Source organism: Xenopus tropicalis, chromosome 9 (genome assembly GCF_000004195.4).
Source record: "Xenopus tropicalis strain Nigerian chromosome 9, UCB_Xtro_10.0, whole genome shotgun sequence".
Lineage (NCBI taxonomy): Eukaryota > Metazoa > Chordata > Amphibia > Anura > Pipidae > Xenopus > Xenopus tropicalis.
The window spans coordinates 21,538,646-21,564,038 of NC_030685.2; the positions used below are offsets into that span (position 1 = coordinate 21,538,646).

At 41.3% G+C, this 25,393-nt stretch overlaps 2 protein-coding genes across 5 annotated transcripts in view; one reads left to right on the forward strand and one right to left on the reverse strand.

Annotated features, from left to right (window-relative positions):
• The window catches only part of ift140 (intraflagellar transport 140), a 57,848-nt gene that overhangs the window by 18,199 nt on the left and 14,256 nt on the right, over nt 1-25,393 (reverse strand). For all 4 annotated transcript variants that reach the window (NM_001123025.1, XM_031892492.1, XM_031892490.1 and 1 more), the window contains 4 exon segments: nt 21,741-21,940; nt 23,062-23,193; nt 23,313-23,481; nt 24,672-24,796. In NM_001123025.1, the coding sequence (NP_001116497.1) occupies nt 21,741-21,940; nt 23,062-23,193; nt 23,313-23,481; nt 24,672-24,796 (626 nt within the window).
• tmem204 (transmembrane protein 204) lies at nt 3,662-14,730 on the forward strand. Its single transcript, NM_001113895.1, is given in 3 exon segments — nt 3,662-4,431; nt 9,893-10,048; nt 13,593-14,730. Coding segments are annotated over 3 exon segments (672 nt in total). The 5' UTR covers nt 3,662-4,160; the 3' UTR covers nt 13,838-14,730.

Here is a 25,393-nt window from a genome sequence, read left to right on the forward strand (position 1 = left end):
ACACTAGGCAAACAAAAAAAAATCTAATCACAGATTGGTTGCTATGGGTTACTGCCCACTGTTTATAAATGAGCCCCATTACATTTGCCCAGGAGCAGTAACCCATAGCAAACAATCAACAGGTAAAGTATACTGGTCTTCTGTTTAAAAGAAAACATCTTATTGGTTGCAATTGGTTACTGCTACAGGGCAAACTTAGTGCCTTTTATTACATATGGGGGTTAGAATCCTAAAGTCACTTTAATGCTAAAGATTAGGTTGCACAAGAATGAATCCTGGAATTGGTGTACCCATTCAAACATAAACAAATATTAGAAGAGATCTTTGGACTAGGGGTCCAAGGCCTCCTTGGTGGTCAAAAATATAGCTGGGCCCCTATTAGCTAATAGCAAGGGTGCAGATATCTAAAATATTGTGGCTTTAGTCTCCCTCGGATAGTTTCAGGCATATACAAGACAGCAAATAATAATTTATGCTTCAGTTTCACCCTAACTGACCTTTAGGCAAGGTCCTCCTATGTCTGCTTTGGGCCTCCTATACAGTTCCAACCCCACAGTCTGGGAACCACTGGGCTAAAGTTTCCAGCCCCAAGGAAATCACGTTTCTTCAACTGAATATTGAAGATGTAAGACGAACATGGGCACCACCAGACATTAATTTTGTATAAAAGCTTGGAACTTCCATCTATCCCATTACTGAACTTGCTCTGGAAGGATCTCCAGTTGTTCATAAACTTGGGATTCCATTATTGCCTGTAAGATGTATTTCAGTAACAGCAGGTGGGTCAGAGATTGGTCTCCCCCCATTTTATAGTGGTATAAATACATATACAAAAAATCTATTAGTAATTACAATATACAATAATAAGTCATTTTGCATTTTTAGCAAAAAAAACAGTTGTTGTAGGCCTTTCCACTAGCGTTTTCCTTTGTTGCTGGTGGTAAAGCATTTAGGAGAGATTACGGGCAACTAATCTCTGTATGAGGCATCAGCCTTAAAGTTACCTTATGATTTATAAGGGCTATACTGGGCATAATGCAGGGCTAAAATTTCATCCTTGCCTTTTTATGTATATTTTTTTTTTGCTGATGATATAGGAAAGCACAGCTTAATGATTCTTCATTAACCACTGAATGTCCCTTTAGCGCCCTCTCTTGGGGACATCAGGAATGATCCTGAAAGGAAGAAGCAGTATTGTCATTCATCATCCTTTCACCTAATGAATCTCCTCCGAACACAATTACCTTTGAATCTTTCACCATTTTCAGTTTTAAATGGTTCTTCATTTTTTTTTCTTTTTGTACCAAATCTCTAAAAGCTGGCCAGCTATTTATTGGGCGGTTTTATAATCTTGTCAGAATAGGACCACATGTAGTCCTCCCCTGTAAGCCACCCTACAACCCTATTATGGTCTGATCACTGGTCTGGTCATGGGATCATCCTGATGTGGCCCGAAGTGCTATTGGCTAAACTGAATAACTTCCATGTTCTGCTGTCCCAAATGCACCAATCACATAATACAACTCTGTGCCTTGGCTCTGAGCATATTTATGTTAACATGGTGGCGCAGTGTGTAGCTTTGGCACCTAGCAGGGTTGTGCCAACTAGGTTCCTTTCCAGCCAAGGCACTATCTGCAAGGGGTTTGTTTATTCTCCATGTTCTTGTATGGGTTTCCTCTGGGAACTTCCCCCCCCCCCCACCAAAAACATAGCAGGAAGTTTAACTGCCTTCTGATCAAATGAACCAAGAGTGTGTATGTATCAGATACAGATCTCAGTTGGGTCCACTGGGGCAAGAAACTGATATTAATGATATTGTTTCTGTAAAACACTGCAGAATATGTTTGAACCCATACAAACAGGGGCCTCCCCCTACTGTCTCCTAAGAATATCTAACTGCAACTGTGAGTCATTTTTGGAATAATATTTGCCTGTATATGTTAACCGTCTGGCCTTGTATTTGTATCACTATACTCTGTAAAGCGCTGTGTGAAACGATGGTGCTTTATAAAATAATAATAATAATAATACATAAGCCTACGGGCACACCAGCCTGATTCTTGGTCTGTGGATAAATGCAGCCCGAGAATCAGCCCCTACACTCCAATCAGCTTATGGATGTGCCTGCAATAAGAGCCACGGCATAAGCAATGTGGGGGTCAACAAAAAGTCCACCTGCACCCAACCCTAACCTGCCAGCTCCCAACCCTAACCTGCCAGCTCCCAACCCGTGCCCAACCCGACATGGCAATCCACCTCTAATTATAGACCCACGCCTGCTCTGACCATCTCTGTCTTAATAAAGGGGGTGGGGCAGGGCAGGTGCACGCCTATAAATAGAGGCTTGAACCCACCCGCAACCCACAGGTCTTGAACGTCGGCCTGAACCTGCCTGACTTACAGGTCCCACAGGTTCTGGCCATCACTACTCCATGTGCCTACACCACAGCCAATGCAGTGGCTCTGGGTGCAGGCAGATGGAAAGTCCCCCAGCAACAGGGGCTAATTTTCTGCCTGTGTTGATTTTAGTATCAGCCCCATGTGGCCATAACCTTAAGGTTATTAATGATAATAATAATGTCCCTCAGCTCTCAGCAGAACTCCATATAGCAAACAGGAACCCACATTAAGACATTTTAAGGCCTTCACACAACTGGGATGCCTGCTTTGGCCATAATGTAAAGGTTACGAGGACCAACTGTGATCTTATTTGCCTCTTGAAAAGCTACTGGTCTATGACTGCTTTCTGAAAATGCTTAGTTGCAGTTCAATGGCTACTTGTGGCACTTCCAAACCAGGTGTAGGAGCCCCAGAAACAATAAGGGAGTAAATCCAGTTTCTTGAAACTGTAACAGCACTATATGATGATGTCCTAATAACACCGCCTACAAAAGCCTGCCTCCCTAGGAAAGATGAGTAAAATCTGGAACCAATACTACTTTACAGATACTACTGTAGGACTCTATTCCCTTTATGTCCAAGTCAGTGTATGTATGAATCATTGGTATATGCTGCTTTTTGTTTTTCAACCACTGAGAAATAAGCTGGTATTTTATAAATAGCAGACAATAATAATACAGTATTCAGATAAGACTGTTGCCTTAATGGCTGATATCCGAGAGCATTATACAGCAAGTCATATATTTTCAGCCTACGGCCTCTCATTGTGTGCATTAAGTGAAAGATGTAATGGAATCCCATGCCTTTGTCCTGACTTTAGCTGGTGACCCTGACCCTCTTGCACTCCTTCAGCTGTGCTTTTTGTTTAAAGAGGGATAAATAAGGGCTATGAGTTGGAGGGAGGGAGGGAGGGAAAAATGAGGCTGTGAAAGGGGGACTCTGCCTTTCAGGAAATGCATCCTGCTTTGAATTTCTGTTCTGAGCGTCTATCTATGCCCCACGCTTGACCGAATAAGGGGGGAGTTAAAAAAAAAAAAAAAGAAGGGGTGGGAAATCCAGCAACACAAAAACATCCATTTCCTCTCTTCTGAGAGAGACAGAGAGGAAACAAATTAACAGAATACCATGCCAAAAATATATATATCCGTGCAAAAAGAAAAAAAGTTTCCTATTGGCTGCTGCCTTCCCAGTCTCTGGTACAACAGACAAGCTGAAGCTATTGAGAAGCCTGCTTTTCATTCTGTACAGCCTGCAGCGGGATGGCCTCTTCTCTTTGTTCCCCACTCTCTGCCTATTGCTAGGCTTTTCAGGAGGGTTTTCTTCCATCTGGAAAGTGTAATACCTCTGTTGCTTCTCTGACCTATAAAGGCACCGGCTTTGGATTGAAGCTGACTTGACAAGAGGCCACATCTGGAACATATCTGTCAATTTGGGGCGTGGGAAAGAGAGAGTCCGATTTCAGCTGTTTGTGGGGGCTCCTAGATTGGAGGGGTCCACACGGGAATGCTGTTGCATCTCCGAATAGAGGAGGTGGGGGTTGCCTTGCAGGAGTGTGGATAAAGTTGAAGAAGAAGATTGCTGTATTCTCACTTTCCCATCTCCCTTTCATGGGACTTCCAAGCCAGCCGACCCAGCTCTGTTACTCCTGGGAGGCTGTTGACTATCAGAATGAGTGGGGATGTCCTCTAGCCACTCTTGACCCTGTGCAGTGCGGCAGGGGAGTTCCCATTTGAGGGAGCCAAAAGTCCAACAGAACAGGCATGGGCATGCAAAAGCTGGTGGCAGTGGCTGTGGTCGTGGCTTTGGTTTCACTCGTTCTCAACAACGTGGCTGCCTTCACACCCAACTGGGTGTACCAAACGTTGGAAGAGGGGCGCAAGCGCAGCGTGGGGCTGTGGAAGATGTGCTTCACAAGCAAAGGTGTGCTGGGTGGCAATAATCGCTTAGGTCAAGGGGACGAGAGGGAGTGCCATTCACTTGGCTGGGGGTCAGAGCCATCTGGCTTACAGGAATCTCGCAACACAGTCAAGTGTAAGTATCTATACAGAAGCCTAGTTCTTCACCCAATTCTATAATTATGGTGACAGTAAGCCTGTAGGAACCCTGCTCTTTAATACAGTAAAAAAATGTATCATTTTTGTTTCTAGTATTCTAAGTTGTAATACTCTCTTCTGGATAAACAGAACTGCAGCAAAAGCTATATCAGCAACTAGTTTATTGATAAGTGAAATCAAGGAATGCAATACACATGACTAATTATATATATATATATATATATATAGACAGAGGTAAGGGATCCTCTGCACTCACCCATTATCAATATATACAGGACATTAAGACATTCTGTGCATTAAGCTAGCAAGAAATGCTCTTCCCTTTAAACAGAACGGGGATTGTTTGTCCATATATTGCTGTATATACAAGTTGGCCAACTACGCCAAAGTCATCCCCAGTCTGGCCAGTCCCACACTCACTTTCAGTTGATTCATTAAGAATTCTACTGCTTCATTATATATTTTACACAGTGACTGAGTTTTGCCTGCAATTTTCTTGCTTTCAAGATTAAAACTCCCAATTATTGAGAGATTCTGTGCATAAAACTACTAGGAAATGCCCTCTCCTTTAAAAAACAAGAACAGGGATTACACACTTATATACACACATAATTAGTCACGTTTATGTGTATTGCATTTCTTGATTGCTATTCTCAGGAATGGCTGACACACACAATTTTTTTATAGGTGTGTGTGTGTGTGTGTGTGTGTGTGTCAGCCATTGATAATCCCTGTCAGATTTTAGTTGGACTGATATCACTGCTTAGGCAGGTACATGAACTGGCACTGTATTGCCTAGTATTGGCTAGTTCCAAGAATGCATTGTGACTGCTGTATGCTGTACCCATCCTGGTATTCAGTTCTACATTACGGATATAGGACCTGTTATCCAGAAACCCCTTATCCATCTCCCATAGACTCCATTACAATCAAATAATTCAAAATTTTAAAAAGAATTTTCTTTTTCCGTGTAATAACTAAACAGTACAGGTATAGGACCCATTATCCAGAATGCTCGGGACCAAGGGTATTCCGGATAAGGGGTCTTTCTGTAATTTGGAACTCCATCCCTTAAGTCTACTAAAAATCAATAAAACATGAATTAAACCCAATAGGATTGTTTTGCATCCAATAAGGATTGTTTATATCTTAGTTGGGATCAATTACAAGATACTGTTTTATTATTACAGAGAAAAGGGAATCATTTAACCATTAAATAAACCCAATAGGGCTGTTCTGCCCCAATAAGGGGTAATTATATCTTAGTTGGGATCAATTACAGGTACTGTTGTATTATTACAGAGAAAAAGGAAATCAGTTTTAAAATTCTGAATTATTTAATTAAAATGGAGTCTATGGGAGACAGACTTTCCGTAATTCAGAGCTTTCTGGATAATGGGTTTCCGGATAAGAGATCCCATACCTGTACCTTGTACTTGACCATAATTCAAATATGATTAAACTGTGTTGGAAGCACAATATTCCTGGGTTTATTTAATATTTTAATGATTTTTGTAGTAGGCATTGCTATTTAAATTATGGAAAGGCCCCTTGTCTGGAAAACCAGAGGTCCTGAGAATTCAGGATACAGGTCCCCTACCTGTACTGACACAAGAGCTAACCAAAATGGGAACACTGTATATTGCATCTAATAGGACTAAAAACCCTGTGTAGGTGCTTTTCTGCACCAAATCCAAATTGTTAAAGTCAATAAATTCCATCAATAACTGTAATGTATAAGTAACAATTTCCCAACCCCAAATCAGGAAGCTGCTTGCAATACTCTATACCAGTGCTGTCCAACTGGCGACCCCCCTCTGTGTGGCCCCCCACCTGTCTGGCTGCTTTGATGGCTTACCTTTGTGGAAGATTTAAACGGTATCAGTACTGAGATTAACTGGCCCCCTGCATGGTTCACACTTCAGATTCAGGCTGTAAGGGCTCTGGCACACGGGGGAGATTAGTTGCCCGCGACAAAACTCCCTGTTCGCGGGCGACTAATCTCCCCGAGTTGCCTACCCCCGCCATCCCGCCGGCGAACATGTAAGTCGCCGGCGGGATGGCACACGCGGCGGGGCGATTTCAGGAAATCGCCGAAAAAGCGCGAAATCGCGCCGCCGCGTCTGCCATCCCGCCAGCAGGATGGCGGGGGTAGGCAACTCAGGGAGATTAGTCGCCCGCGAACAGGGAGTTTTGTCGCGGGCGACTAATCTCCCCCGTGTGCCAGAGCCCTAACGCCCCTGTATTGTTTAAAAATGTAATCCACTGTGTTGTTCACACCTTTTAATCCCTGCATTGTTCACTAGCTTCCATTATCGGCCCTCCACCACGGAGGACGGAAAAATTCCGGCCCTCGGTACCACAGAAGTTGGACAGCACTGCTCTATACAACCAAAAAACCCATACAGTTTATTCCTTGCAGTTGGCAAACAGAGCTATTGCTGCTTTATAGTCATGAGTAGGGGAAGGGGTTAAGGAGAATTTACATGAGGTCACTGGCAATAAAACATTCACGGTTCATTTTCCTTCCCTCTGCTCTACTAATCCAAAGGTCAAATACCACATGTGGAAAGAAGAGTTTTGAACAGTTTTTTTAGTTTTGCAAAACCCATTTCATGCTGGGTGTGCGGGAGAGGGGGGTGCAAATAAATGGGGAACATAGGGCTGGTCTTTGGGACAGAAACAAAAATTTGGCCTTGTAGACTTTTCTGTAAACGTTAGCCCTGCCCAGTAGGGAGAGTGTAAGTACTGTACTGATAATGGTGCCTAACAGTGGCAGTAGATCATATAGGCCTCAGATGTGGCCCCTGTTCCTTTTGAAAGGACTACACAATTTTTAAAGGGCTTGTCTATGTCTCTGAGTAAAAGCCATGCCTGTGCCAATCTGATACAGGTATAAGCCCTGTTATCTGGAAACCCATTATACAGAAAGCTCAGAATCTCCCATAGATTCCATAATCAAGTAATTTAAATGTTTTAAAATAATTTTCTTTTTCTCTGCAATAATAGGACAGTACAATTGTAGAAATCCAAAAAATAGGAAAAAAGCAGAGCAACAACTAGGAGCTAAAGCTTTTGTTCGCAAGTATTTTATACAAAGTTCACCAATCATTTTTTATTTTTGTAATAGGACAGTACCTTGTAATTGATTCCAACTTAAATATCACTAATCCTTATTAGGGCCAAAACAATCCTTTGGGAGTTTATTTAATGTTTAAATGTGTTTTTTTTTAGAATAAATTAAATTAAGCAAATCCAAATTATAAAAAGATCCCTTATCAGGAAAACCCCAGATCCCAAGCCTTCTGGATAACATGTCTCATACCTGTATAAAAATAAAAACTCACAACAAGTGCTGGTGCTGTGGATAAAGTGGCCATGTGTGATGTTAACCTTATTGGCCAGAGTTACTATTTATCCTTTTTTAATTAAGCTGCAATATTTGCAGTTAATACATTTCTTTTCAAATTAAAAAACATATTTTCTGACTTTTGAAAACTAAAAGATGTGGGAAATGTTTAAACACGAAAGCCCTTGCATTGTCTTGAAGTTTGGAATTTGTTCCAATAAAGAACAAACTGCCAGCAGGGAAATGTTTTAAATGTTTTAATAGATGAACAGAACCAATATGAATTATAAGAAGTCCCTTGACCTTTAGTAAATCTCCCCACCGGTCTTAATTCCTAGTACAGGTATCGGACCCCTTATCCGGAAACCCGCTATCCAGAAAGCTCCGAATTACGGAATGCCCGTTTCCCATAGACTCCATTTTAATCAAATAATTCAGAATTTTAAAACTGATTTCCTTTTTCTATGTAGAAATAAAACAGAACCTTGGAATTGATTCCAACTAAGATATAATTAATCCTTATTGGATGCAAAACAATCCTATTGGGTTTAAATAATGTTTTATTGATTTTTTAGTAGGCTTAAGGTATTGAGATCCAAATTACGGAAAGACCCCTTATCCGGAATACCCTTGGTCCCAAGCATTCTGGATAATGGGTCCTATACCTGTACAATAAACTATACATACAGTGGAGATTAGGCAAAGAGTGCCTTATTTATCTGCGTATTAGTATATTTGATTTATTTAGCTGGAGGATGTTCTTCTACCACAAAGCAGAAGAAGAGAAGCTTAACACCCTACAATAGTGCAAGCTTTTCCATTGTCTTATAGATGTATGAAGCTAAACGGTAATAGTTATTGCAGACTATTCAACCTAAATATAAAATTAAAAACACATTAGCTGCAAGACATTCATTTAACCTACTGCTTCTTTATGGGTCAGATGTGAGCCATAAATGCTTACCTGCAAATAAAAAAGGGAATTTTTAAATCAGGCCCACACAGATCCTAGGAAAAGTAACTTCAAAAAGAACCATGTAAAACATGCCTGGAGATTGAGCTGGATACATATGGGGAAAAAGTTATGTGGTAAGATGAGTCTAATGAAGAGATTTCATGTACTAAAACAGAAGTGAAAGGATCTGACAGCATAGTTTAAGGAAGAAGGAATGTAATGGGGGATGTAGGTGCTTTCTGCCCCCCTTCCTCTTGATCACAAGGTCTGCTGATAGGTAGTTATACCACTACTGCCCATTTCAAAAACACAGTTTATACAGTGAAGTACTGTTTATACAGTATATATTGGTAGGACCCTGTTCCATTATCTGTCTAGATGTCAATGTTCTCCCAAACGTATTATATAATCATCTAGCTACTCCCTAGATCTTAGCCCTTGATATTCCTTATTTGTTCCAGTTGCTGCTTCTTAGCTAGCCTTGGTAGCCCCTAAAGCATAATATATAAGTTAAAGTTATACTGGGCAACTTTGGCACCTAACTGACCAAGGCCTTTGTCATGTTGCGCTACTTGCAATAACAAGACATACTATGAAGACTTGCTTTTTCAGGATACATGCTAGGACCTGCAAGAAGACCCAACCAGCACCATTAGCAAGTGGTGTAACTGACTGTCAGTTGTGTTTCTTGCTTTACTGAGAGAAGCTTATTGTGCTTAGGGTGATTTCCTTCTGCACTAGTCTGATATCTGACTCAGTTTGCTACTCTGGCTGTTGTCTAAATTGCCCAATTTTACAATATCTATGTCTGCGCCAATGTTTTCTCTACTCCAAAATAAACTCTTCTGCGCTCAATCCCAGAGAGGGAACTAGGAACTAGAAGTGAATAATTGCTAGAATATTTGTGTCCTTATATAGGCTGCAACTGGCTTGTTGATCCCAAGAATGTGGTGCCAAAATTGTACTCAAGCTAAAAAAAAATTGATAGCTTACATTTCTAGGGACGGTTAGCTGGCCGACACTCCATTAAGCTTCACAGGACATGTGGACTAAGCATTGCATCAAATAACAGAAAAAGGAAATATAATGCACTTATTCATGTGATGTAATTTCTATTTTTGCCTTTTTTTCCAGTGCAATTTGACATGATGAGGGCCTGTAACTTGATTGCCACTGTTGCCCTGACTGCCGGTCAACTCATCTTCCTGATGGGACTTATTGAGCTGCCCATAGTTTCTCAGGATTCCGAGTGGTGGGAAGAAGCCATAGCTGCCGTATTCCAGCTGGCTAGTAAGTGTGCCTAACATTAGTACAGAATAGCAGTGAACATTGTTTTAAAGGGTTACAAAGAGAACCATCAACTCTAACGAAAGCTGAGAGTGCCTTAAAATGTACATACTCTGTACCAACATGCATAACACTATAACAATTCTATTGGAGACTATCTTTCAAGGACAATTGAACGCAAGTCAACTGGTAATTGCCCTCGCAGTTTTTTCAGTAACTTGAGGTTTGCCAGTCTGTATGTACCACTGGAACCAGTACAGTTAATAATGCTTTAATTCCAGCAAAGCATATCTCACCCCACAGGGCATGCACACAGCTCCAGAGCCAAGACCTGCAATGTACACTGTATTTATAAAGAGAACCCCCTTTTTTGTATGTTACATTATCTTTATCTTACACTTATATATCGCCGGGAAACACATACCACTCGTTATAAAACTAGTCCCTAGTTTGCCCTGGTCTACTTTTCACTAAGACCGCTGAGAACCCTGTTGACATGTCCTAGTGTCTGTGGGCTCTAACACAAGATTTAAAAGGGTGATTTTGGAATTGGGGAGATTTTAGAACTGGGGACCTCACTCAGTGATACAACCTACTTCATTTCTGCATGTTAGTCTACAGCAGGGATCCCCACATTTTTCTGCTTATGAGCCACACTCAGAGCCACACTCAGATGTAAAATGCGCTGCGGAGCCACAGAAGCATTAAATAGTTCTTTGGGCATGCCAAATAAGGGCTCTGATTGTCTCTGTGCTTCCAAAACTTCAAGCCAGAAATTTAAAAACGGCACCTACTTTGAGGCCACTGGGAGCACCATTACATGTTGCCCACAAGCCACTGGTTGGGATCACTTGTCTACAGCACAATGTTGTAGGGTCCTAGCTCAAGACAATGATTTGGGCCTGGCCCAACTCAAACCCAACCTGCATTTCACACGGTTCAAGCCTTAGCCCAAAGCAATGATCCTCAACCTGCATCTTTTCAATATCATAACTGTTGGTAGACTGCAAACAGATGTTGATTTACAGGTTGAAGACCTCAGCCCTATATAAGTGAGATGCACAAAATATATAAAATACACATAGGTGGGCTAATGACAAACATAACTTGTTAAACTTCAGTTCAGTCAATACTTTTGCGTCTCTGATATTCATGGTTTTTCTATAGATTTAATGACCCTATCCCTGAGTCAGGACAGTGAGTTGTTACTCCACCGGTGAAAGTTAAACATATTGCTTCCATTCACACATTTTTCCCCTTTAAGTAGCTTCCTCACAATTTTTCTGTCCTAACCCCCCCCCCCCACACACACACACACACGAGTTACATGTCCCAGGCTTTCAAGGCCCAGTTTGCATAACAGGTAGTAACAGGCATTTCCTCCTCCTGTGTGGGGACATCCTGGCGCCCTCCAGTCTCTGTCCCTCGGCCGGGCTATAGAGCAGACTGCAGCACAAATAGAGGAAGCGAGGGGCAGGCTAAATTTAGGTGCATGTGTTGCTGTGTGCCAGGGGGGAGACAAAATAACAACACGGATAATTTCCTTCCTATGCAAAACAGACAGATATGCATACAGTGGTCACACAGTGGCATAAGACTGTAAGGCTGATTTAATAACAACTGTATTCATTTTTCTGCATCTTACAGAACTTGGTGAGATGCATTAAGCTGGATGTGGTCTTTAATTATCATTTTAAGCATGTTGGGCATAATTCAGGGAAATGTCCATGGCTGGCGAGCCACCGCAAGGCACGTCTTTTCCTGAAGTGCCCAGAAGTCTCAACCCAAACAGCCTGCAGACTAGGCTTCCAGAGCTTTCTAGAACAGTGTTTCTTAGCCTTTCTCAAATGGGACCCAGATTAATTCTGTAATTCACCCTTGGAAACCAAGAGCTGGTAAAGAATTACCCTTAAGGCATTTTAATTGTTATAACTTATTGTATAAAAACTTGGCACTGTGTTAAAGAAGGATCACAGTGACCTGTGAGCATGAAGGACATAGTTGTGGGTCTTGACCCATTGGTTAAGAACATATAGACATTTACCTCAAAGTTGTACGTAATGCCAGGCTTGGATGCCAGGGAGCCACCAAAAACCTTAAAGGCCCATTCTCCCCATTATTTTTCCTCACTCAGCATCTTTTTTTTCTCTTCTCTTTATTATACTTCTCTATACTGTCATCTAGCCTTCTCTCCATTACACCTTTTTGCTCTCATACAGAAACGAGTAATGACCAGGATATAGGCATACAAAACCAGAGTGAGCAGAAGGATCACTAACACCAAGTATTTTCCTGGTAGCCTGGTGGGCCAGTCTGACACTGCTCTGCGGCTCCTAAGGGGGCTGTGAATTTTCTCTGGAAGCAAAAACCTGCGAGAAGTCTAAATCTCACCCCACATACATCAATGCAGTTAAGCAGTGGCCAATTGCAGTTGAGAGGGCTTTGGTATTATCAATCAATATTGTAGCACCCACTGATAATATAAATGAACGATTTTAACCTGGGTTTTCCACATAAGGCATCTTTTCATAATGTGGAATACCAATTGATGAAGACTACTAAAGGATTTGCATGCTATTTATAATTTTGCCATAAAAGTTTATTCCCAATGCTTTTACATTACCTATCTGATCTCCCATGTTCCCCTATGAGGGGGCTGTCATATTTGTTCAGCAGGAATAGGAAATTTAATTTACAATTACTTACAAAAGCAAAGCATGGGAAAAAAGTAAATCAATCTGTCTCAAGCTCACAGACAGTTACAAGGGCTTTTGATACCACTAACAAGCCTCATGGTGATATGGCAAGAGAAGAACTTTAAATAAAACCACTGAACGTGGATTAGGGTCCATTCCAAAGGTTTCACATTGTGGGTCTCTGTCCCCACCTCCCCTGAAGTTGCGAAGGCAGTAGCAGGGGGTGCAGACATGAACCCTGTCCTTGATATTCTTCAACCATTCCTGATACACAACTGTTTTCCCCTATCTCTAACCTTGTTATGATCTAAGGGGGAAGAATACCATGGTTGACTTGAACTGCAAAAGTCAAACAACTACTGGTCTATACCAACAGCACTGCAAGTGTGAACTATTGTCAGAATCCAATAATAATCTAGTGACAGCCGCAACCCACAAAAAATAGTTAATAACGCAAAGTGCCAGGCTGATACCATCCTTCCTTACAGACTTGGACTGGGATTCAAAATAGGCCCTGGCATTCCAAGTTCACAGAGGCCCAAACAGCCCCCCACCAGCCCAATAAATAGTGACTGTCTGTGGCATCTTACAGCAGCCCCTCTGGCATTTGCCAGAACCCACAGGTTGCCAAGTCCAGGCCTGCTTCACTATATCGGAGCATGATATTTAACACGGTGGTAACAAAAATCCATTGTATTTGTATCTTCTTACCACACCCAAAATGCTCATAGTGGAGGGGAGTCAAGCATAACCCCAATTCCTGCTTACCCAAGGCATATATAACAAGACACACATTTAACGGAGTGCAGTTTGTCATTAACTAACATGTTTTCTTCTCGATTACTTTACAGGTTTTGTACTTGTCATTGGGCTGGTGACATTTTATCGCATTGGACCCTACACCCACTTGTCCTGGTCCTGCTATCTTGACATTGTTGCCTGCCTTTTGGCTACCTTGGCAGCTGCTATCCTCATTTGGAACATTCTCCATCGCCGAGAAGACTGCATGGCTCCTCGTGTCATTGTCATCAGTCGAACCCTTACTGCGCGCTTCCGTAGAGGCCTTGACAATGACTATGTGGAGTCGCCATGCTGATGGCGGCACAGAAATCACAAAGGCAATTTAAAATGATAAGAATTCAATATTGCTCTGCCAAATAATCAGCAAGGCAAAAAAAGAGAGAAAGAAAGAGTCCACAGGGCAAGGAAACAGATCACAAGTCCATAATTATTCAACGCACATCTATGTATTAAGCCATTCATTATTGTGCACAAGAAAATAATAAAAGCGAATATTTAACTTACTCTTGATGGAAAACTATGCCAAACCGAGTCTCTAAGGGACGTTTGTACAAAGAGCTGACTTGAGGGATTCAAGCAAAAATAGAAGAATAACAGGTGAAGATATCTGCATTACTTCTGCCTATTGTGAGATGATGATGAATATCTCTGCACCTTCTCAGTTCATATTTGGTACCAGCAGATGTCAGAATGCATAGTCCTCAGTGGAATATCTGGCCTTATGGGGCCCATTTACCTTGTCCCGGAAGAGAAGTTGCATGGTATCAGGAAATATAAAGCCACCGGATTGCTTTGAGGTTGCTCCGGCCCGTCATACAAGGAGCTACTTTCCAAGACTACAAGTTTAGTACCATTTATAACATGCCTTGTAGATAGGCAATAACAACTGGGTTGCAAGAACAGTCTGGAAAAATACAGAATCCATTGTTTCTAAGCAGCCTAATTCAATATATTACAGCTTATGCCGGTAAATAAGCTCTAAAATGGTTTGATGATGGAAGGTGACTAAAATCTGTTTTGCTAGGTCACTTAGATTTCATGTGAGTAACACTCAGATACCCTCCACCAATCATCTATTGTACAGGAATACCTAATAAAATCATATTTTAATTTTTTGTATTATTTATCACACGGTTTTGTAAAGTGTAAATGAATAAATAAGTAAAATATATATGTATATCAAACCTATAGAATGTTTGTGTTACTATTTTATACTATCTAAGAGCAGGAGCCAAAACAAATGATGTCTGCCAGGCCCGGACTGGCAATCTGTGGAGGGGCGGCTGAAAGGTGCCACAGACAGTCACTATTTATTGGGCTGGTGGGGGGCTGTTTGGGTCTCCGTGTACCTGAAATGCCAGGGTCTATTTTATATCCCAGTCCAGAGCTGCTGACCACTATCGAGGAAGTGGGATTTCAAGTGCAATATCACCACAGCCTGAAGTACAAGATCATGCTTCTAAATGACCAGGTAATCAGGTGATGCACCTATGTGCCACCCCCCCCACCCCCCCGCTCTACCCAATGCAGGGTGATCTGTGCCATTTTGAAACACATGTGGCCAAATTATAATCAGCCATCCAGTTAGGTCTAAATTGGGTCATACAAGTTTAAATGCATTTACACTACAAAAACTGAACAAATGTCAGTTACAGCTAAAGGCTAAAAATATTAAAGGAAAACTATACCCCCAGAATGACTACTTAACCAACAGATAGTTTATATTATGTTAAGTGACCTATTAAAGAATCTCACCAAACTGGAATATATATATCAGTAAATATTGCCCTTTTACATCCTTTCCCTTGAGCCGCCATTTAGTGATGGGCTGTGTGCTCCCTCAGAGATCACCTGACAGGAAGAAATGCAGCTCTAACTGTAACAGGAAGTAGTGTGGGAGTAAAAGGCAGAACTCTGTCCATTCATTGGCTGATGGGGCCTAGCATGTACAGTGGTGTGAAAAACTATTTGCCCCCTTCCTGATTTCTTATTCTTTTGCATGTTTGTCACACAAAATGTTTCTGATCATCAAACACATTTAACTATTAGTCAAAGATAACACAAGTAAACACAAAATGCAGTTTTTAAATGAGGGTTATTATTATTTAGGGAGAAAAAAAATCCAAACCTACATGGCCCTGTGTGAAAAAGTAATTGCCCCCTGAACCTAATAACTGGTTGGGCCACCCTTAGCAGCAATAACTGCAATCAAGCGTTTGCGATAACTTGCAACGAGTCTTTTACAGCGCTCTGGAGGAATTTTGGCCCACTCATCTTTGCAGAATTGTTGTAATTCAGCTTTATTTGAGGGTTTTCTAGCATGAACCGCCTTTTTAAGGTCATGCCACAACATCTCAATAGGATTCAGGTCAGGACTTTGACTAGGCCACTCCAAAGTCTTCATTTTGTTTTTCTTCAGCCATTCAGAGGTGCATTTGCTGGTGTGTTTTGGGTCATTGTCCTGCTGCAGCACCCAAGATCGCTTCAGCTTCAGTTGACGAACAGATGGCCGGACATTCTCCTTCAGGATTTTTTGGTAGACAGTAGAATTCATGGTTCCATCTATCACAGCAAGACTTCCAGGTCCTGAAGCAGCAAAACAACCCCAGACCATCACACTACCACCACCATATTTTACTGTTGGTATGATGTTCTTTTTCTGAAATGCTGTGTTACTTTTACGCCAGATGTAACGGGACACGCACCTTCCAAAAAGTTCAACTTTTGTCTCGTCGGTCCACAAGGTATTTTCCCAAAAGTCTTGGCAATCATTGAGATGTTTTTTAGCAAAATTGAGACGAGCCTTAATGTTCTTTTTGCTTAAAAGTGGTTTGCGCCTTGGAAATCTGCCATGCAGGCCGTTTTTGCCCAGTCTCTTTCTTATGGTGGAGTCGTGAACACTGACCTTAATTGAGGCAAGTGAGGCCTGCAGTTCTTTAGATGTTGTCCTGGGGTCTTTTGTGGCCTCTCGGATGAGTTGTCTCTGCGCTCTTGGGGTAATTTTGGTCGGCCGGCCACTCCTGGGAAGGTTCACCACTGTTCCATGTTTTTGCCATTTGTGGATAATGGCTCTCACTGTGGTTCGCTGGAGTCCCAAAGCTTTAGAAATGGCTTTATAACCTTTACCAGACTGATAGATCTCAATTACTTTTGTTCTCATTTGTTCCTCAATTTCTTTGGATCTTGGCATGATGTCTAGCTTTTGAGGTGCTTTTGGGCTACTTCTCTGTGTCAGGTAGCTCCTATTTAAGTGATTTCTTGATTGAAACAGGTGTGGCAGTAATCAGGCCTGGGGGTGACTACAGAAATTGATATTGAAATTTAAAATTGAAATTGATAAACCACAGTTAAGTTATTTTTTAACAAGGGGGGCAATCACTTTTTCACACAGGGCCATGTAGATTTGGAGTTTTTTTTCTCCCTTAATAACGTAAACCTTCATTTAAAAACTGCATTTTGTGTTCAATTATGTTATCTTTGACTAATAGTTAACAGTTTTTGATGAGCAGAAACATTTAAATGTGACAAACATGCAAAAGAATAAGAAATCAGGAAGGGGGCAAATAGTTTTTCACACCACTGTATGTGTGCCTTGGCTTGTTTGTGTGCACTGTGAATCCTATGATCCCAGGGGGCGGCCCTTTATTCTTAAAATGGCAATTTTCTATTTAGGATCACCCAATAGCACATACTACTAGCAAAAGTATATTTTTATGAAAATGGTCTATTTAGGTAAAGCGGGGTTTTACATATGAACTTGTTTATGCAATATATTTTTATAGAGACCTACATTGTTCGGGGGTATAGTTTTCCTTTAATGAAGCATGGGCAACTGCACTCCCTCCTACATGGAACGTGGCGGGGAGGTAATAAATCTAAACCACATTTTAAATGATAATACAGGTATGGGATCTATTACCTAGAATTCTTCAGACCTGAAAGATTTCAATATGAAATCATGCAATTTAGTGACCATAATTTAAAAGTACTGTTTTTTTATCATAGATAAAAAGGAAATACATTTTAAAAAACAGAATTATTTAAAATGTCCTTTCCGTGAAGCTTTCTGAATAACGGGTTTTTAGATAACAGATCTTATACCTGTATATTCAAATACAGAATATGTACATTGAAGAGAATGACCCTTAAACATGAGTACATGTATATAAAACTGTCACGAATCTCAGGGAGGGGGGGTGGACTGGGGTGTCCAGGGCCCACCTAGGGCCCCCACCCCAGTTGCAGCATCAAACCCACCCCCCACCACATACTGCACCACCTTTCACCTGTGATAGGGGGAGATGTGCTAGCGAATGCAGTTAGCGGAGGGAGCCTGGGTTGGCGGGGGCAGCAGGCCCCACCATGATTTTCCTGCTGCCCTAGTCCGACCCTAGGGAGCATCCTGTGCATCTCCAGTAGTTTAATATTTTCCCCATTTATCAGACGTTTCCCTGACAGTCAGGAAAGTTTTGAGCCAATGGCTACATGTATAAATCCGGACAGGTGCTGGTTCAGAATGTGGTATGACTAGTTTAAGCAGTAAAATGCCATTCTGCACAGAGGTGTTAAAGTGCTCAGTACTGTGCCCAGTCACCTCTCCAAATCCTGACAAATCCAAGGACAAAGAGTTTCAGTCAGTTGCGTTGGAACAAAAAGAAACTGCTAAATATGAAATGTATTTTCAAAAAACACTAACAATCATCAGGGGTAGAAAACATTGTGGAATGAAAACATCAGCTCTTATGAGCTTTTTACTGAATTGCAAGCATAATATGCAATAAATTCAATATACCACTATCATTATAGCGTTTTTTCCACATCAAAAATTTAAAGCCTTCCATTTTGACATGCACTCTTACGGCTGATGGCATACTTACTGTGTCCATGTAAATGGAGCATCCATCAAGAATGTAATTTAAATTACAGAGGATGGAAAGCCTTTGAGCTCTATACTAAAATCCATCATATTTCTGTACTTTTTCAATATCAGCCTCAGTCTCTGAACTTGGGCAAACTGCACATGCAGTTTACATCAGAGTAATACAACCTAAGAAGCAGGGGGTCATCTTTCTCTGCCTTTTATATACTCAGGAAGTGTAGTATTTACACCACTACACACTGATTTGTAAAACAGCAATATAATTAGGATGATGGTGTAGTAACATATATTAAATATGTAAGTAGCAAAATAAAACCATTGTAGTGTGGCAGCCTGGGATACAGAGCAGGGGCTAAGCTAGCACCAGGTCAGGACTGGGACTCAAAATAGACCCTGGCATTTCACACAGAGGCACCATTTTCTCATGGTGTTTCAATGCTTTGGTAAAGACCCAGGTCTTACCTCATGTTGTAGGGCTCTTATACCTGTTAGGAATATGCAGGCCCAGACTGGCAATCTGTGTGTTCTGGCAAATGCCAGAGGGGCTGCTGTAAGATGCCACAGACAGTCACTATTTATAGGGCTGGTGGGGGGCTGTTTGGGCCTCTGTGTACTTGAAATGGCAGGGACTATATTAAATAGACCTGTGAATATGTGTTGCCTAGCTTACTAAAAACCAAAGGTTCTAAAACATAGCAGTTTGGGGGGTTAGTATATATAAACGATGCCTGTATATACTAAGCAGGGAAGTAATAGACAAGAGCAAATACACCTAAAAAAGAATATTTATGTGGTATGTCAGTATAAGGCATTCCATTGCCTTTTTGGGTCTTGCTGAACCAGTTTAATTTAAGTTATTATATATTACATAAAAGAAAACTGGGTTATCATTTATGCAGTAGAACTGATTACTATTAATATATTTATATATATATATATATACTGTATATATATATATATATATTTTTATTTTTTTTTTTTGTCAGAGTGGAAGCGGCTTTCTCTTCGGAAGCACAGCCCTAAATGCTGAGGGTTCAGGGTCATTTCCCTTTCAATATGGTATTCTATTAATGCTGGATTCAGCATAAATTAAGCTTCCGTCCAAAAGTGACTGGATGTGCTTTGTTCAAATCTTCCATGCACAAATATGTGTGATTCCCAAAGCCAGCTGCTTATATAGTGCTTATAAAGTGAGAGATATATAGGATAAATGAAAAAAATGCTAATCTTGTAGGCAATTATGAATAATATATGGTGCTGGTTTGACTTTGGTCTAAAAATTAATACTATCTGTAAAAATGACCCCTTTATTGGAGTTCCCTAGAGATCCTCTCAGGTCCCTGTCTGTGTTTCAAAAGAGGATTGAGCGTGTCCTAATGGTCCCTGCCAGAAGCACAGTAGGAGGGGGAGAGCCAATCACAACCCTGCAGTCACACAAGCAAAGACAGGCTTCAGTTCCCTATCAGGTCAGCCTAGCAGCTGAAATTTTCAATAAATCAGTCCAAAACACTATTTTATAAAGCGCATTCCTTCTGTATTTAGATGAGTACAATCACTGGCACAATTTTGTATTTCACACAATTAAGAAAAGGTTTGCTTTTTTGAAGGGTACATACAAAAATCACCTATGTTTTAACAGCACAGGGGACGTCTCCAATTGGAAGCTTCTGGCACAGAGGACCCATCATTAACCCCCTTTCTATCACTGCGTTGAGCGTTGGAGTATTACCCCCAAGCCAAGTTCAGTGCTATGACAACTTAATTAGATCGGCCCTCTAAAAAAAGACATACCCCAATATGTAAAAAAAAAAGACACTAAGTTTGCCCATGTGCAGTAACCCATGGCAACCAATAAGATGTTTGCTTTTATACAGGTGACCAATAAATGCTCCCTGCAGATTGATTACTATAGGTTACTGCACATGGGCACACCTTTTATTACATTTCCCTTCTAGTTGTTGCCATAAAGAACCTGGTACAGAAGAACAGGAACAGCACCTCTTGTCTTTGTAGATTAAAATGCCTTTATTGCAAAGTTTTTTGGAGCAAACAACAACAGCAGCAACGTTTCAGGTCACATAAGCTCTTTTATCAAGCTAATTGGCAATTACACACAGCACCTTTTATCCCCTGTGCACCCTCTAGTGGAGATGTTCCTATATTACAACAATGTATCAAACAGCAGTGTAGCTAAGTAGACACTCATGTGTTACAATTAAGTGATCAATGTGTATCTTCAAGTGTTAATTGAACTGCAACACACAGCGCCGGATTTCAAAAGCAGCCGCCCCTAGGCCGTCCCCCATTAGCGCCCCCTGCGCATGCGCGAACAAGCCCCCCCTCCCTCCATGCCGCGTCGACTCAAGTGCGCATGCGCAGGCATTTAACTCCCTTACGGAGCAGTGGGGAGAAATCCCCACTGCTCCGTATCGGAGCAAAATTTCAAAATTTCGTTGCGGCGGGGTGGCATGCCGCCCCTAAATTTGTGCCGCCCTAGGCCCGGGCCTTTGCGGCCTCTCCGCAAATCCGGGCCTGGCAACACAATACCCTTATAGATTTTAAAAAACATAAAAAATGAAATTAAAAACAAAGGCCTTTGTTTTTAATTTCATTTTTTATGTTTTTTAAAATTTATAAGGGAATTGTGTTGCAGTTCAACTAACACTTGAAGATACACATTGATCACTTAATTGTAACACATGAGTGTCTACTTAGCTACACTGCTGTTTGATACATTGTTGTAATATAGGAACATCTCCACTAGAGGGTGCACAGGGGATAAAAGGTGCTGTGTGTAATTACCAATTAGCTTGATAAAAGATCTTATGTGACCTGAAATGTTGCTGCTGCAGTTGTTGTTTGCCACAAAAAACTTTGCAATAAAGGAATTTTAATCTACAAAGACAAGAGGTGCTGTTCCTGTTCTTCTGTACCAGGATATGCCGATGGAAAGTGGCCATTGGGGAACCTGCACTACTTCTAACTAATCACAAGGCTTGGTGCTGACTACTACTCGCCATAAGGAACCTGAACAAAATCATTTTTATGTACCATGTGTACTTGTAAGATTTCTGAGGGCACAGTATGGGAATGGTATATTTAAGATGCCCAGCTCTAAGCTGCTCAAGTTGAGGTGCTTTGTCCCTTGAGAGCAAAACACAAAAGCTCCTGTGTAGGAGAATCATCTCTGAATCTACAGACCACCATGTGCGTCATTGCCCTTACACACAGCTAAACAACTGACAGAACAGCAAGTAAGGCTTCAGGCAAAACCATTCAACAGAGAGGCAAGTAACTGGATGCTGAAAGCTTGTCCTACCTTTTAATAAGCTTGATAGACTTAAATGCTTCATCCATATCTCCCACTGTGAGGTAAAAGCTGAAGTTGAGCATGGCTTCTCTTGTGGTCTTATCGCATTCTTCCAGCCCAATAAAGTCTCTCAGGGGTCTCTTTGCCACCATCTGGGGAATCTGCGGAGCCTGCACCTCTGTTTCAGAGGCTTTCTCCTCCTCACCTCGCTGTTGGGACGGTGGGTAGAAAAAGAGCTGTTGAAGTTTATGGTAATCTCTCATGTTCAGATCTCAGCTAAGATTGCAAGGTAAAATCAATCTTTCATATAGTCATGTGGCCCTTGGCAGCTCCAGGACTATGCATATGGGCAGAGAAAAATACAGCTAGGTTATGTGGTTATGGTTGATGAATGAATATACACAAGGAAGATGGTAAAGTTTCCCACAAGGCATCTAGTATTGAAAACAAGTTACATATATAAAAGGGCCGTTAAGTCTGGGCCCTATCACAACTAAACGCAGCCTATACTAAACTCAGTATCTGCAGAATGAGAATACTTACAACTGGCTGATAGAAACAACCCCTCCGGAAAAACAACTGATGGCAGAAAGAACAAAAAAAACAGAAAAATCATGCAGAACAAAAGAATAAAAGAGAGGCTCATGAGTAGAGAATAGTTCAAGAGATGGTGAAAATAAAATTAATAGGGAAAAAAAATTCTTCCATAAACCTCACTGCTACACGCCAACCACAAAGGCACTACAGGATGGGGACAGATATAATGGGGAACTTCACCCAAAAACAACTTAAGCTTTTTAAAAAGGAAACATAATTTAAGCAACTTTACAATATACATCGGTTAAAAATATGCAGCCTTTTCATGATTTTTAATGTAAAAATATGGTTTGGAACAGTTCCCTAAGCCCCACCCCCTGTTCTGCTGCTTATCTGGCTGACTACTTTGAGACTCAAATAAAATGTAACAGTAGTCGCCTGTCCTCAGCCTGCATTCAGCCTGCATCCTCCCAATCCCCTGTACATGTGATGTCAATAAGGTAAGTAACATGCTGTCTGTAAGCTGTAGAGGAGTTATTACAATTTGTAACATCAATGTTTTAGTCCCTTCTCCCCCGCCAGGATTTCAAATTTAACAATGCTAATTATGTTATATTATGTCTAAATGTACACCAATGTCTATGCTCACCACACTTTGCTGCTCTAATGTCAAAATGTTTGTTGAAGCCTAACAACAGAGCTTAGAGGCAACACTATATACAAGGCAAAGCTTGCACGGCCCAAAGTCCTGCTTTGTTATGGATAGTTTGCGCCAAGATGGCAGGTTACTTACCTTCTTTGTAAAATAGTAGTGAGGTACCTCAATACCCAGAAGTGACTGGAGGGCAGCAGGACGTGGGAAACTCTCTTGAATGAGAAGCCCATGCTCCTGGGTGCTGAATAAAGAGATCACCAAGATGTCCTCCTGCAAAAGGATAATTAGCGAGCAGTTAGATAAAGCACATGCTTGGTGCACTGACACATTAAACTTGCATGGGTTGTCGCTTCATCCACCTTCACATTCAAAAGCCCCACTGCACACACCTTTCCTTGATGAATCTCTGTTTGCTGATCAGACTGATGCTTTGGTGATGTGTTAGCAGACTTTGGCACTGCCAGCATAGCCTCGCACACCACAAGCCGAGGTTCGCTCTGGTCCCAGAAATGGTTGATTGGAATGCGGTCAAGTAACACTCTGTTTTCTGCATCATGCCTGTTTACATGTAAAAGTGCAGTCATTAACCATTAACAACAAGTCATCACATATCCTTTCCATATTGATTTCTTGTATAGGGACAATGGAATTGCCGGAGAAAAGAAAGACTTAATCACTGCATGAAACCAATTTGTTCAGCAGCCCCTATGCCTTTAATCTCTAACCTTGGCCCCCAAACCAGGATCCTGAGATCATGTTGCCCTGGGCTGAATCCATGATTCTCGGCCTGAGATAAATGCAGGCTGAGGCTTAGCCCTTAAGTTTGAATCAGCAATCTATGCCTGAACACGGAACCCCTTTGTCGGCCTGGGTGCAGGAACATGGAGCGGATTTAAGCATGGAAATGCTTGAAGATGCATTTTAGTGCCAGGATCTACTCCGTGTGCCTGCACCCAGGCTGACACAATGTTTCTGTGTGCAAGCACAGAAGAGCAGTGATTCACGCATAGGGGAAAATTCTCGGGTTCTGTTTATCCACAAGCTGAGAATCAGCCCAGTGTGCTCTTACCCTTATACTGGTTGTCACTCAATCCACTCAGTGGTGGTTTTTGAACTGAAAGTCCCTCTGCTTTCCATGGTGGAAGTTGCATGTAGCAATTCAGTTCCCTAAACACGCCACTGCAAAATGAAACAAGTTGTGGGGGGGGGAGGTTTCAATGACTCTGTCTGGGGAAATGGTCAGAGTAAAGCTGGCCATACAAGCATCGACAATATCATCCGAAACCTCGTTTTGTATGATATTCGGTGCGTGTATGGTGGACCAACGAGACGACCGATATCACAAAGGCTCATCGATCGTCCGGGTTAAAAAATTTTGATTGGGCGCCGTTGAAGGTGCCCGAAAAAATCTGCATTCAGGGCTGAATCGGCAGGTGTAGAATTCCCAATGTTTCTACCTCCACATGCGACGATTCAGTCCTGAAACAAGCAAAAGATCGGAATTGCTACGTGTATGGCCATCTTAATTCAGAGGCAGACAATCATGGTTTCCTCTTAATCTGAAGAATCATGTATGTCCTAGTGAAACTCTATTAAAATATTTAATATTAGAAGTTCAGATAGTATTTATACACCTTTGATACATAAGTCCAACTGAATGAAATGATGCAGTATTCTTTCTCTTTCAGCTTATCTTTTGTTCTAATGACTATTTGTGAGTATTAGTGAGCAATTGTTTCAGATCTTACTCGTCTGGGTCGTTGTTGGATATAGAGTCCCCTTGTTCTGCTTGACCGCTCCAAAAATCATAAAAGGTCACGGTGTCCAATTCAGCATCATAGAAGTACATCCTGGAATCCAGGTTTCTGTCCGACTGCAGGGAGAATGATTAAGAAACATGATTTTGATTAATGATAAGGATTTCTAACACTTAAGAGTGGATGTTCACTTAAAAATATCTGTTTAGCATGCTGGCTTTTTACTATGGCTTTTGTTAACCGATCTGTCATAATTATCTCCAACACAAGATTTTTGTGAGTTTCCTATTCTTCTACTTTATATCTCTTTCCATAACAGCCCTCTCTTCTTTAGTTTGGCCATCAGTGATGGTTTTAGGTACAGTTTAAAAAAATGTATCAACCATATTCTGGGGTATTGAAAACAAGCTTTTAGTACCCCCTAGTGGTTAAAAAGAAAACAGAGTGGGAAGTGTAAAAGACCTCAAGAAAAATGGTCAGTGAAGTTGGCGGATACTTTGGTGTATACTATGTATGAACATTTCATTTCTATATGGAGTAGAAGAAAGAAATTGCTCACTGTATAAAAATTAAGAACTGAAAAAATAAAAGGAATGAAATCCTTCCATACAGTTGTTAAAGGGGAACTCCAGCTTTTGAACCACAATTTGTTAAAGAGCCCCACACAACACAGAAACCCCTAATATACCTATCACTGTAATCTGTGCCTTCAA